This window comes from Juglans microcarpa x Juglans regia, chromosome 6S (genome assembly GCF_004785595.1).
Source record: "Juglans microcarpa x Juglans regia isolate MS1-56 chromosome 6S, Jm3101_v1.0, whole genome shotgun sequence".
Lineage (NCBI taxonomy): Eukaryota > Viridiplantae > Streptophyta > Magnoliopsida > Fagales > Juglandaceae > Juglans > Juglans microcarpa x Juglans regia.
The window spans coordinates 13,483,314-13,497,551 of NC_054605.1; the positions used below are offsets into that span (position 1 = coordinate 13,483,314).

General features: G+C 36.9%; 1 protein-coding gene across 2 annotated transcripts; it reads left to right on the plus strand.

Moving 5' to 3' along the window:
• The first annotated feature begins 513 nt into the window (after nucleotides 1-513).
• Nucleotides 514-10,021, plus strand: LOC121237264 (rop guanine nucleotide exchange factor 14). Of its 2 annotated transcripts, XM_041133936.1 has the most exons (9): nucleotides 515-829; nucleotides 1,471-1,566; nucleotides 2,420-2,617; nucleotides 5,741-6,130; nucleotides 6,913-7,067; nucleotides 7,203-7,277; nucleotides 7,371-7,640; nucleotides 8,422-8,769; nucleotides 9,495-10,021. In XM_041133936.1, exons 3-9 carry the CDS (start codon nucleotides 2,542-2,544, stop codon nucleotides 9,882-9,884), a joined length of 1,704 nt encoding a protein of 567 aa, XP_040989870.1. In that variant the 5' UTR covers nucleotides 515-829; nucleotides 1,471-1,566; nucleotides 2,420-2,541; the 3' UTR covers nucleotides 9,885-10,021. The 2 variants fall into 2 exon arrangements, with proteins under 2 accessions (XP_040989871.1, XP_040989870.1); XM_041133937.1 differs by lacking the exon at nucleotides 1,471-1,566 and having other exon boundaries at nucleotides 514-829.
• The last annotated feature ends 4,217 nt before the right edge of the window (nucleotides 10,022-14,238 follow it).

Consider the following 14,238-nt stretch of genomic DNA (forward strand, 5'->3'; position numbering starts at 1 on the left):
TTCCCAAGTCTTTGAATACAAAATTCACTATGAATAGAGTTCAATACAAGCTCTCATTTCTTATATTTTAATTCTCATTCCTATCAATGATTAGTAATCTTGCTCGTATTTAAGAAAAAATTATAAAAAATTTATTTTTTTATATGTCAGTTATTAATAGACTGAAAATTATGAAATTTAAAATTCAAAACTTGAATTTAAAAAAAAACTAATACAATAAATTTTATAAGTAAAAATTAACTCTAAAAACAAATGCACAAAACTTACTCAATTAACTGTATTTGCTCTCATGATAAATAAATATATAAATGTCTCATTATTACTCTTAGGTTTTTGAATTTCGATCTTTCTAGTGGGCCCCATAGCGGTAGAGCTCCGCGAATCATATGCCAGAATAGAGACTATTCAAGTCACATCTGGAGCGTCCATATCTACAGTAGCCCCCACATATCCAACGGTTGAGCTATGTAGTTGGGGGGCGGCCCCGTCCTGGTAATGGAGCGTAGAGGAGCCTCCGAAAGCTCTGAGGTCCACAGTCCAGTCCAATCCAGTCCAGTCCATACTTCTTTATCCACCCTCTTCCTTCCATCCGCCATTCAATGCCCACCGATTTCTATGCGGCCAACTCTGATTTCAGCTCTCTCTCTCTCTCTTCTCTCACCGAATCCCATTCCTCGCTCGCGCGCGCTCTCCTTCCATCGAATAGATGCGTATTAGCTACCAAACTCAAAACATTCTAACTGCATTGTCCAATTGCAGCTCTGAAGAAAGAAGAAAAAGAAAGCATTGGTTCTGCATGCGGATTTGTGCTTTCCTAGCTTGACAAAAGGTCTGTTTCTATTTTCAACTGTTTATTCTGCTTCTTAATTAATTCTTTTTTCCTTTATTTTTTTTCCTTTTTTTTTAAGTTTTTTGTTGTTCACTGTCTTCAATCTCTTGCATTTCCTTCGTTGCTAAACTATTCCTGTTTTCCAAGTGGCGTATTTCTTTTAGTTTTCAAAAAGCCAAGATCAAAGCATTGCTCCTCCCCCCTTTACTCCTTTTCAAAAGTGGAGAGAAAGTGTAACGAAAATGCTAATTCGGCCTGGGAGAAATGTGGACAGATCTCCATCTTTTTACGTGATTGCGTGAATCCTCCTTTTTTTTTTTTTTTGCCTAGATCGAAACAAACTCTCGTCTTCCTTCTTCTTTTTCTCTTGAACTTTACCTGCAACTTTTCATACGCCGCTGTTTTCGAATCAAAGACGGAATCTGATAAGCGGGAAAGAACTTTTTTCTAAATAATTAAAAGAGTTGGCAGTCATGTCAGTGCTCCAAAAAGCTTACACCATGATCACTTGCTAACTTACAGTGTTTTTAGCATCAATAGAAAGAACTAATTATTTTCCTTTCAGCTCTAAGATTATTTTTAATCAAAAGATATTGAGAATGAGGTTCCCCTCTTGTGTTTAATCTTGGCTGGGAAAGCAGGCTTACCTCAGGGACCCCACCTTGATTGTCTCGAATCAGCTGATTTTCCGGTTCTCGAAGAAAAAGTGGGAGAAAAAAACAAAATGTTTTGGTGGGGTACGTGGTATTAATCACAGAGTTGGACGTGATTCGTGAATATGCTTTTAGTTTAAATAATAAACAGATGAAATTGATTCATTCACCATGATAGATCTTGACCATTTATTTTAAGTTGAATTCCTCAGCAATTATACCATTTATTTCAAGTTGAATTCCTCAGCAATTGAGATTATTATTTAAAAAAAAAACCATTGCATTTAATTATCACCAATCACAGAATCATTTAAGTTGAGAAAGATAAGTCAAAGGTGATTTCGATTGGATAGAATAAGTTCTGATATCCAAATGGGAGAATCAATCTCCAACTCTGTATTAAAAAAAAAAAAAAAAAGTTGAGAATGATAACCCAAGTGGTCTAAAATCTCCATACCGATCCGAATCAATCCAGCCAGTTTTTCCCCATGGTTGATCGGTTTTCAAGGAGAAAAAAATCCGGTCGGTCGGTTTCCATTTTGGACCGAGACGGTCATCTGGTTCATTTTCACTTCTCTCTCTTTTATTTGAGCTTTATCATTCATCTTCTTATTTTTATTTTTATTTAATTTGTTCATATTAAACTAATTGAATTTTTTACTCATTATCTAAGAAAAAAAAAAAATGTGATTGTGGTGCAAGAGAATCATAAACTTCAACCATTCTGTCGAAAATATCAGTCATTTCATTTGAAAATAACAAGGAGACGTGGACATTGATGACTTTAGATTTTCACCATAGAAATTCTGGGTTATCTTTATCTTAAGAATCTTGGACTGTCTTTATTGGTAGTGATAACGTTGTCTTCCTAGTATTTTTAAATTTTTTACAAGCATAGCATAATTACTTACTATATAATTGTTCCTAATCGATGTAGGGCATGGATCAAAGCCGCGGGATTGTCTCCTAAATCATGTACAGAAGTTAGTGTCGTTTTTAAAATCCGAAAAAAAAAAAGAAAAAAAGCATACAAGTCTTAATCAATAGAACTCATAAGAGATGATGACGATGAGGCGAAGGCTTGCATGCTGCACCCGTGACAGAGAGATTAGCCTCGACTTTGATGAGCAAGAGAGTAAGCCCTTCCCATTTTCTTCTACTCTCTCTCTCTCTCTCTCTCTCACTATTCGTATTATAATTATTATTGTTGATAATTAAAGAGAAATTTCCGTGATTGTTGCTTGTTACGAGCTGATTTGCAATCTCGACCGTTCAATATTTTTGTTCTGCTGTGTGCCTATCACATGGCTGGGTCATGGGGTGACTATTGAAAAAGAACTATAATTTCCAGGGTTAGTGACGCTGAAACATCTTTAATTTAATGTTGTTCAAATATATTTCTTTATTTGTGTTTTCTAAATTCGATCGATAAAAGATTGAAGCTGGTCTTCGTCTACACATCACTTATTTGATGAATTAAAGGGCTGGGTTTCCATTTAAGGGGATGATGCATGCGTAGGGTTCATATCAACGTACGTGCAGAGATAGGGAGATGTGCAAGATTAGGACAGCCCACCAATCCTTCCTAGTATCAGTCATGACAATATCATGTTATGCATCTAATGGTGTCACTGTTCAGTTTCTGAACGTTTATGGCTTGTAATTTTATAATAAATTCCGAATTTTTCTGGGATTTTCTTCAAGTGGTCCATAGTCAAAATTTTCGTTTTTCATCTTGATGGGCAAAATTCTCGAGAATTCTGGGATTCATATTTGGAAAAAACTAATCCATTTTTTGTAGGAAGAAAAACAGTTTTACCATCCGAAGAAACGATATTTGAATGAAGCCAATGTTTCTAATAACATAAATGAACTTGGAACTCAATAATATTGGATAAAACATTGAATGGCAGGAGTTTAATATGGAATTTAAGATAGGTGTGTGAGAATATATCAATCGTGTGTTTATAAGGTTTCTTCTTTTCTGAAAAAAATGTATTTCTAAATTAACTAATCCTTCATGGTCCTTTTGCACGTGCAAGCCACTTGATGGGGTTATCCCAAAACTTTGAAATTTTGGAGTTGTTTTAGCTTTTCCGGGGATGGGCAAGAATCTTGGTTTTTGTGCGTAGAGTAGGTATTCATAAATAGTAGTGTTTGTGATTTGTCAAAAGTCTCTGGGACAGACCCCGCAGAAACTGCATGAGTCATGACTCCAGCTATTTATTTTGATTGGTATTTGTGGACCCATAAAGTGGTCTTGGAATATTTAATCTACCACTTCCACTGACTGAATGAGACAAAGGTTTTTGCAATTCATGTCTTTTCTCTGCCAATTTAAGCCTAACGATCTCAATCCTCACGAGAAATGAGGTAACTGGGACTCAAAAGTCATTGTCTGGATGACGTTTGTCCTGAAAATGTGATGATTCAACTTCTATTTGGATCATCTACCACTGCAGGATTCCTTTCTTGGGTCCATTTCCTTCCCTTTGGTGCTGTTCCGTCTCTGAGTTGTTGTCTTGTGCTGTTTTACGTTTTGTTGGAGTTTATGTGGACTGCGTAGGAGGAAATGTACCAAAGCTTGAAAGTTCTTTCTGTGGTTCCCCCTTTTACTTTGGTTTTTTATCTCTGTCCAATCCGGGCTCAAAATACACACACTCTCTCTCTGTCTCTCTCTCTCTTATTTCCACTCAGAAACTCGACACTTTTTGTTATCTAGAATTTAATGTTAAATGCAATCACGTTCTGGAGAAAAACCTTCGAGTCCTTTTTCATCTGGTGGTTTCTTGGAAATTTCTTGCTGTGGTCCAAACTGCATGGCCATGGAAGCTTCTGCCTTCCATTCCACCCATGTTGTCACGAAATTGTCATTTGCTCTCCTGCCAAAAGGGGGAAAAAACAAAGGAAAAAAACATTGTGAATTCTAGTCTGTATCGACGAAAACATTAGTGTGGCACTTTTGTCATGACTGAAAAAAAAACCGAAAAATCCAAAAAGTCTCGATTATTAATATTTTCCCAAAGGCCCGCAAGTGTTGCTAGATGGAACTGCATGGTTTTGATTGAAAGTCCCATTTGAACTCTAGTAGGTAGAGTGATCTGTTTTTGGACATTTTACTGTCTACTGAGAAAGAAAGGAAAACTAGACAATTCAACTCGACAATGAGAGTGTAAACATAAAATTGAAGGGCAGTATAGCTTCATGAGATGCGGTTCTTGTGACGGCCAGTAACCTTATAGTAACCTTATCAAACCATCATTGTAAGCCACTATATATGCCGTGATGACTGAGTAACAGAGACAAAACAGTGAACCCAAGGGGTTGGCCCAAGTGGTGAAGGCCTTGGTCTTAGGATATCACTTCCTTTAAGGTCTAAGGTTCAACACCTCATGGGTGCAAACAATCCTTTGGGGCACACTCCCTAATGAAAAGCCAGCGATTTAATCAGTTCTGTATAGGAAAACTTCCGAGAGTGAGGTGCACGGGACAGGGGTTTACTTTGCAGGAGTGGGTTCGAAGGGCCATACCTTGGAGAGGTTTCCCGACATAAAAAAAAAAAAAAGACAAAACAGTGAACTGTGAAACAGCCGCAGAGTGAGAAAATAAAAATTATGTGATCCCCCTTGTACTTTTAGGACTTTTTTTTTATTTTTTATTATTATTATTTTTTTTTTTGGGGGGGGGGGGTTTGATGCCCATCATAATTTAATTTCCTGAATTCAATGTCTGATCGAGAGAAACTTGCCTAAATCTTTCTGAATTGACTTGTCTAAATCTATATGTAACCTCCTAAGTGCTTAAGTTAATTGACTCGTTGTCTAATTGTGTCTTGTGTGCACGAGCATTATATGTTACATTATATTTCACTTTCATTTTTGAAGATGTAGTTGTCAAGATTGCTATCGCTATATATGCAAATAGTTCAAATATAAGACTTCCTGCAGTTGTACAAGGGAATCTCTATAATGTAACTTATGTAGCTTGGATATTCATATTTTAATGTTTTTATTGCCAGTCTCGTAGTTGGCAATGAGCATTCTATTTATCTTATTTTTCTGAGTATGCCTTGCTTTGTTTCATGAGCGTCATTTACATGTCGTGAAGCGGCAAGCATTCGTATTTCCTTCTCCAAATGTCAACTTTGTTAATTTCAATTTGTCTACCCTCTTGGTTTTTATTGTGGGGTGATCTGAAACAATTCTGCAACTTCTGCTTCATCTCTAACAGAAATAAAAACCGTAATGGAATCTTTCAGGAATAATGACATATGATGGCCTTGAGAGTTGCATTCTAAATATTCATTCTTATGAAAATGAAAGCCTAGCAAGCAGAGGGGATGGATGTGCGACTGACTCCTTGGATGATGATGAATCGATTTGTTCTTCCAGCAAAGATGCTTTTGGATCATTTTCTTCGAAATGGTTGACAACAAAGAGGGATGAACGGTGTTTGGATGAATGGGATCTCTCAGAAAGCCCCCAACATTTTTTTATCAAAGAGAAACCTGCTTGTGCCATTCAATTTTCAGATGTGGAGGCAATGAAAGAAAAATTTTCAAAGCTTTTGTTGGGTGAAGATATTACGGGAGGATGCAAAGGCCTTAGCACCGCTTTAGCTTTATCTAATGGCATTTCAAATCTAGCAGGTATGTAGTATGTCAACTTGCTTATCTTAAAGAATTGATTCATTCTTCTTTTTACTTTATTATATTTTCTGCACTTTCTTGTGCTTGAATATCACAATTATAGAAAAATTATGCTACTTGACCTTTTATGGTCATATAGATGCGTCAAGCTCGTGAGATTAGAATTCTAAATAATACTTTTTAAAAGATATGGGAGTTAACAGCAAATAATAGTTCAGAACCCTAAAAAACAGTGAACTTAGATCCTTAGGGTTCTTGTATTTCACAAGTGATTGCATCGGTGACTAGAGATGTGCACATTTTCACTGACTCCAGGAATGCATTAACTCGATAACTAGCTTTTTTTAATCAGCGCTGAAATTTAGTGATATGAAATTTCTGTATCCATTATTCCAAGTCAAACTTAGACTTTTCATTGCGGTTCTTTCTTTTTTGGTTTTCATATTTATCTTTGAGCAATTATACTTGCAAGCTAGTGTGGAGGACATGCCCTTCACACCGCTAATGTGGGAATATTTGATTCGTAGGATTCAAAATTTTAAATTTCTCTTGTAAATCAAAACTTGTCATCTCATTAGTGTGGAAGGTGTGTTCTCCATACTGGTTTGCAAGTAGAAATTTTCTTTATCTTTTAGTTTTTGGCTTGGGTAGGACACGACACTCTTCTTTTTATAATTGACTTTGAGGCCTGAATCCATTCACTAGAAAGCTATGTGCTAATTAGTGACCATGAGAATAATTACTGCTATATATCATTTAATATATAATAAATGGATTTTCAGCAACAGTTTTTGGAGAGTTGTGGAAATTGGAACCACTGCCTGAAGAAAGGAAGAGCAAATGGCGAAGAGAAATGGACTGGTTACTCTCCCCCACGAACTACATGGTTGAGTTGGTTCCTGCTAAGCAAAATGGAGCCAATGGCCGGACCCTGGAGGTATTTTTAATTTTACCTGTATCTTGAGGAATGTAGCAGATTGATTTTCACTTATATTATTCTTACCTATAAAAAAGAAAAACAAAAGATTTTCACTTATATTTTTTTTTTTGGATTTGATTTATATCCGGGCAGATAATGACACCAAAAGCACGTGCAGACATCCACATGAACCTTCCAGCACTTCAGAAATTGGACTCTATGCTCATTGTATGCAATCTCTCTTCATCCTCAACAAGATCTAGAGGACTTCTTATTTATAAATTTATAGGTCATATAACTTTTTGGTTTTTCATTTGACAGGAAACACTGGATTCAATGGTAAATACTGAGTTTTGGTATGCAGAAGGAGGTAGCCAGGCAGAAGGAAGGAGCAATAGTGCTCGTCAAAGCAAGAGATGGTGGCTTCCATCGCCTCAAGTACCAACAAAAGGGCTCTCTGACACTGAAAGAAAAAAACTGCTTCATCAGGGTAGAGTGGTACGTCAAGTATTCAAGGCTGCCAAATCCATCAACGAAAATGTTTTACATGAAATGCCTGTGCCGGCTATTATCAGTGATGCCCTTCCCAAGGTAATCATCAACTCTCCATGTTTAAAAGATTCCTAGTTGCTGACAACCTTTCTGATCTTTTGACGAGGAAATCTCTATATTTAGAAGTCTAATCTGTTCAAATACTAGGTCACAAGTTTAATCTATATAAATATCTTTCTAAAGCAGTTCTTTTCCAAAAGTACCTGACCAGACGTCAGTTTTACTTTGGGAGAGATCAAGGGTTTGGATCTTGAATAACATGCTTAGTTCTGCCCAAAAGAGAAGCGTGAAGAATTGGTACTGTAGTTCGGTGCGGTTTTCGGCCAGTTACAACTCAACTAAACTATTAAAAACAAGAACAGTGATCAGAGAGCAGGGGCAACCTTAACTCTGATCCATGCTAAAAGTGGGTTTATGTGCAAAGTTCAAGGATACAGAAAAGTTAATTTTGATGATTATATTATGTGACCTTGAAACAGCAAGATGAACTTGGACCGGCATTCTCACCTGCATGGCTGGACACACCCTGTACTCTGGCCTTCAGAGCAGTGGCAGCATCTCCCTCTTGGCTGGAGCTCCCTCCATTTGTGTCCAAATGAAATGCACCAGCTGGGCTCTCTTTCTAGGCCAAAGCTACCTCATGCATCTTACCCAGCCTTGATGTTTTATTTAGCTGGGTTATAGGTTTCGTTGGGCCCTTATAACGAGTCACCTGAAACTTAGATAATCCAATGATCATTACTTATGATTTTATTTTCTTCCCAAAATTATCAAGCTTGATTGTATTTTTGTAACTAAATTTGTATGTACTTACTTGCAGTCTGGGAAGGCAAGCCTTGGTGAGGAACTGTACAAGGTCTTATCTGGAGAATCAGGCTCACCTGAAGAGATACTCAATTCACTTAATTTGAAATCTGAACACGTAGCTCTTGAGGCTGTTAACAGGTTGGAAGCTGCAGCATTTGCATGGAGAGTGAAAGTTGCAGAACAAATCAGTGGTAAGTCTCCAGTTCGAACATCATGGTCCTTCAAAAAAGACCCATTGTCTGAGATGGATAAGATGGAGTTATTGTTGGACCGAGCAGAAGTCCTTCTACATCATCTCAAGACCAACTATCCAAACCTCCCTCATTCGTTTCTTGATGCTACAAAAATTCAATATGGCAAGGTGAGTTATTAAGTACGCATTATACCCCTAGGATAAACTCTTGACAAGTAGGTAACTGCATGTTTTCGTGCTCATTTTTTCCCATCATGTTTTAATCTCCATGAGTTCTTGCTTTCTTTTCAACTTTCTAGAATGTAATTAGGTGTCTCTACTGTATACTTCCTACATGGGCTGTGCCTAGTTTCGTTCAATCAATAAAGTTTCTTACTTATAAAAAAAAATGTTTTAATCTCCATTTCAATCCTTTCCTTTTCTTCCCTTCATTGAGACATTTAGTTTTCAGCATATCAGGATGATTTCTCTGATACGAGACTATGGTTCATTTGCATTGGTTGTTGTTTGGAACTCGTAATTATACCATCAGAGTTGTGTAGGTCTAGCCGGATCAGGATCATCCTTAGAATTCTCTACCCAAATCCTAGGTAGATTTAGAAAATTGATAGACACCGCCTGTGAGTCTTACAACATTTAATAACCATTTGAAATTCTCCAAAATCCATTATGTGGAGAATTTCAAGGAATCTAAATCTAGTCTTGCCTTTGTGAATAATCGGAAAATAATAACTCGGAAGTCGGAAGACAATTGTAGTGGCTTTTATACTGTTTATTTTCTTTAAGCATTTAGAATTGGACATTGTTGAACTGTCCTACCAAAATTAACTTGTAAAAATACATTTTGGCAGAGGTTTATGAATAATCATGGTTGTTCTTGACAATTCATCCAGGATGTTGGGCATTCAATTCTGGAAGCATATTCCCGGGTTCTTGGAAACTTAGCTGATAGCATACTGTCTAGGATTAAAGAGATACTGCAAGAAGATTGCTTGAGCAATCCGAATTCACCAGTGGCAACTCGTGGCTTTCCTGATATAAATCTCTGTGAAACCTCAGCAGTTGGTTTACATGCGAGGCAGTCGCTGATTGATCAGATGAACAAGGTTTATGGGCAGCACCGTTGTGACTCTAATTCAAGTAGCACTTCCGATTCGGGATTTTCATCCAGTGATGCCAAAGCAAGCAGTGTAAGTGCTGCTGCAACACCAGGTCGGAGTAGTAGAGTATGGTGCATGAGCAGAGAGGCTTGTACGAGTTCGTCTCCTAAAAACATTCCTTGATTTAAGAACAAAAAGAAGGCTCTTATCTGTAAATGGTTTTGCTATAAGCTCAATGGCAATTGGGTTTGTTTTAATCTTGTAATGTGATTGGATTGGGACTTTACTAGTTATTGCTATGGATTTAGTAGTTAAAGCCTCCAACAGCTGGTGTCTATTGATAAAGGTTAGACGTTAGAGGCACCCCCAATATAGCCAACTCAGCTATGCTCCTTGGAAATTGGTGAGTCAAGTAAACAGATTACTTATTATGAGAACAAAAAAATCATAGAACTTTGTATTTGTAAGAAAAATGATGTTTTTCATCGTTGATTTTGTCTTCTTCAATCATACTGTTTATGTGGCGCATTGTAAGTGGTTTTATATGCCAACTACTTAAATGAACAATCACTTGAAATGTGTCATTTTACCAATTGTGACTGGAAATAACAAAGTTAAAAGGATAAAAAATAGCATTGCTCTACTTGTAAACGCATTGTTTCTTTATAGTTTTAAAAAAATAAAAAATAAAAAATGTTTTTATACTAATTGATGCAATAAATTTTCAAATCATCTACATATTTACTATTTATTATGTTACTAAGAAAATTTGCACATGGCCCCGAGGGTCTTCTCAAAATGAAACGGCGGCGTTTCAAGAATGATTCATCTCCGTTACATTCAAGAATCGAGCCCGTAAAATGAATTCTCAACAGTCCCGTCCACGGTCCACCACTTGTCAAAAGAAAAACAGGCGGGAACCTCTTCAAAAAATGCAATCATGGTGCTCTGCCACGCCTCCTTTGCCCAAGAGGACGACTTGCGTCACTGTCCTTTTGCCTATGTATCCTATGACGACGATCACACCTCGGCTGCCAGAAAGCATGTTGCTTCCCACGCTATCCTCATGGTCTCTATGCAGGATAGCTCTGTCAAGCTTTTGATCATGGAATTGTTGTTGGAGAAACTTCTGTTGGAGTTCAAGCTGACAAAAATACAAAGAAAAGAATTTTCATAGATCTGGCTTGAATTCGGGATGTGATAACAAAATTGTTGAATCCAAATTCGAAGAAAGCAGCAAAGATGAATGGGAAGAAGTTGAGGTAGGGGAAGACAGTGGTAGGAGAGTTCACAACTATTTTCAATTTCTATGACTCAAATCTCACTTAAGGGAGCGCTTATGACTTCCTGTCATTCATATTCATACAGGCTCTTATGTTTGATTTTGAATGGGTAGGATGCTACTATAGTCACATCCGGGTAAGAAAAGTCACCTTCGATTACCTCCTCCTACTCTTTTCTACCAAAAAAAAAAAAAAAAAAAAATTATGCATTTAAAATCCAAATCAATCTTATATGTTCTGATGTAAAGTTATTTACAAATCTAAGGAACATCCTTTTAAGTTTTAACCCGAATATTTGGTATCCTCTCTCTCCCATCCGCTTCGGTATGCCAATGGCGGTCGAAATATGAATTAGATAATGTGCATTTAGCAGAAAATGTAAATGAACCTACAAACATCTTGATTCTTCTTTGTAATACTCTTTTACACGCATTTTGTATGAAATACTTATCATGTAGTGTGTTGTACCCTTTAGCGCCTTTAGTTATTAAAAAAAGACAAGCATTAACAAATTCTAATTATTCCATTAAATGATATGCGCATTACAACTTTGCATTTTGCTTTTGTCAGAATTTGAATCACTCCATCCACAAGGAAAGCCTTTACATCTTTCAATGCTTTCTGAATGCCTTGTTTGTGAAGACTTCCTAGGATGATTTGCTTCTAGTTTCAGCACAATCACTATGATATGCCTATACTTTTTTTTTAAGCATTTAAACAAATATATCCCCTTACATTTTTTTTTTTCTTTTTCTCAAGTAAATATTTTCATTTATAATTACAAAGAAAGCAAGCCAACATTGCCAAGTAATTATATGCAGGACAAAAACTAAAATAAATACAAAAATCCTGAAATGACCATTTCTCTATTATGAACTATATAATACAATCTAATGTAACCTATACAAAAAAGCCCACAAAATTCTACCCTTAGCATTCCGAGTTCAAAAAGGTGAATAGGAAGAAAGATCAAGCAGCAAATCTCAGTCACAGACTTCCATGTTTACCATCCAAAATATTTGAACCCCAGTCAAAGTTTTCAAAGCCATACCTACAATAGCCTTAGTGATTAGAAATCATTTACAGTTAGCGACCGACAAGATGTGGGTATATCGAGCTACTACTAGTACTTGCCTGCTGGGCACCAAAACCTAAAGCTGGTTGAAGGAGCTCTGCCTGTGGAAAAAGAGCCATTGGATGGCACGTCTAGCAGCAGATCCTGATCAGAACCCTCATTGTCTATCACTTCCTTCGTCTTGTAGCTAGCCTTCATGACCACTCTTTTCGGCCACTTCATCTTGGTCTTAAATTCTACAAGATGCAAGATTAAGTTTAAGAACCATTTCAATCTACATCATTTAAATCTTAGTATGCAAACAGGACCCCATCATTTCATGCAATAAACTTACAACGTAGCTCTGAGTATTCAATCCATGGAATACAGTATATTGTTCATGGGCTTAGTCATACTTAAAAACCCCAATAACTGAGATTTGCATGTAGAGATGGAGAGGGAAGTGTAAGTTTTCAATACACATCCTAATTCTCAGAGAACACAAATGCATAGCTGTCTTGTCTTATGAGAATGCCTTCCGGGATTCGAAGCCGCTCCTAGATCAGTTAAATATGATACAGTATATTTACTTGTTGGTTCTGTATATACAAAATGCCTAAGAGAAACAACCCTGGGAGTCCGGTCCAAATATGATTATCAGATTGGTGTATTTCCAGGCTTGCAAAACCACCTAGAACTGTAAGAACGGAGCACACCTAAAAGGTGGAAAGAACAAGAATTGAGAATGCATATTCTTTATCTTATGAATGTCTCGTATATCTGAAATACCAACCAAAAAATTGTATATCTGAAATGAAAAAGTAATCTAAACAAGTGAAAGAGATGAGGGCAAAAGTAGGCTTGGAAATTGTGATGCCTTTTCTGGTTCCGGATATCAAAACTGTTGATGAGGTTGAAGACACTGTCCTTTAAGCCCATCAGTTTTATGAGTAACACCTTGTTGTCATTTGGCAAAGAAATTCACTCAGCTTTCTGAAGCCCCATATTAAGATTCTATAGTAATTCTTCACTTTATGAGAAAAGCCCAAGTTGAATTAAACCCTTCATAGTATTCCTATTTACTTGGAATAAATTCTATTATTACCTATAAAAAAAAGTGTTTGGAAATTCGAACTCCAAAAAGTACATTCAGACAAAACTCAAAAGCCAGGCCACTTAGCAAAATATGGCCAAAAAGAAAATTCTCAGCTAACCTGTAGGATTTTGACTAGGGCTGTCACGCAACCTCTTGACATTTGTTAAAGTACTTGAGGCTGTGGCATTTGATCCAGACACAACATATCCTCCTGTGCTACTTCTACATTTCTGCAGCCAAAGGAAGATGTTAATGGGTTTCTAACAGAAGATCATTTTCTGTTAACATTTTTATCTAGTGATATTCTGATTTTAAAAGTCACTCAACCCTTAAGCACCAGATAGCTTTCAACCCATTTGGACTTCGTCAAATCGAATAATGCAAGCCTTTTCAAAGTCTTGCAGTCTTCAGATTTTGCCCCAGAGACGGAGATGTCAAAGATCCTTTCCACAAGCAGTTGCCAGGATTTGTAGATTCTCATTCTGAGACTTGTTCCAGCAATTCCAAGCAGCACCAGAAATATTACTTATGGAAAGAAAGATGCATTCAATTTCTTCCACCAATTGTGGAACAACAGTTTCTCCACTTTGTTATCAAATTATCCAGGATGTATCATATTTTAGAGAGGTCAGTATGCATCAACCATCCTATCTAGGTTGAACATATTGCCCATACTGTGTACTTTCAAATAATGATGCCCGTTATCTGAAAGTAGTGTAGGAAGGACTTACCTTTTATGTTAATTTCATTGCATCCTTGTCCACCATGGTTCTTCATTCTTTCAAACCCAGGACATGAAAAACCAACAACCCTGCTAACATTATGTACAGGAGGGGCATCAGAATATGAATAAGCCTCATTAGATGGAAATTGTTTGTTATCAACTGAAAGTGAGCTAGCTTCAGATTCCTCATCCCGAGCTATTGAAGAACTTGGATGCCTAATGAGAGCAATTCCATGTCCTATCTCAACAGAAACCATTGGCATTCCACTCTCGAAAAGTAGATCCTCTTCAGAAGATCCAGAGAAATATGAAGACTGTTGTTCATGCAAAATAGAACATAGATTTTTTGTCAACTTCTCGACTGGAGATGGCTTTGGTCG

Coding starts and splice junctions, on each gene's coding strand:
- LOC121237264 (XM_041133937.1), top strand. CDS start 2,542: ATGATGACGATGAGGCGAAGGCTTGCATGCTGCACCCGTGACAGAGAG. Junction 6,131..6,912: donor TGGCATTTCAAATCTAGCAG/GTATGTAGTATG, acceptor ATGGATTTTCAG/CAACAGTTTTTGGAGAGTTG. Junction 7,278..7,370: donor AATTGGACTCTATGCTCATT/GTATGCAATCTC, acceptor TTCATTTGACAG/GAAACACTGGATTCAATGGT.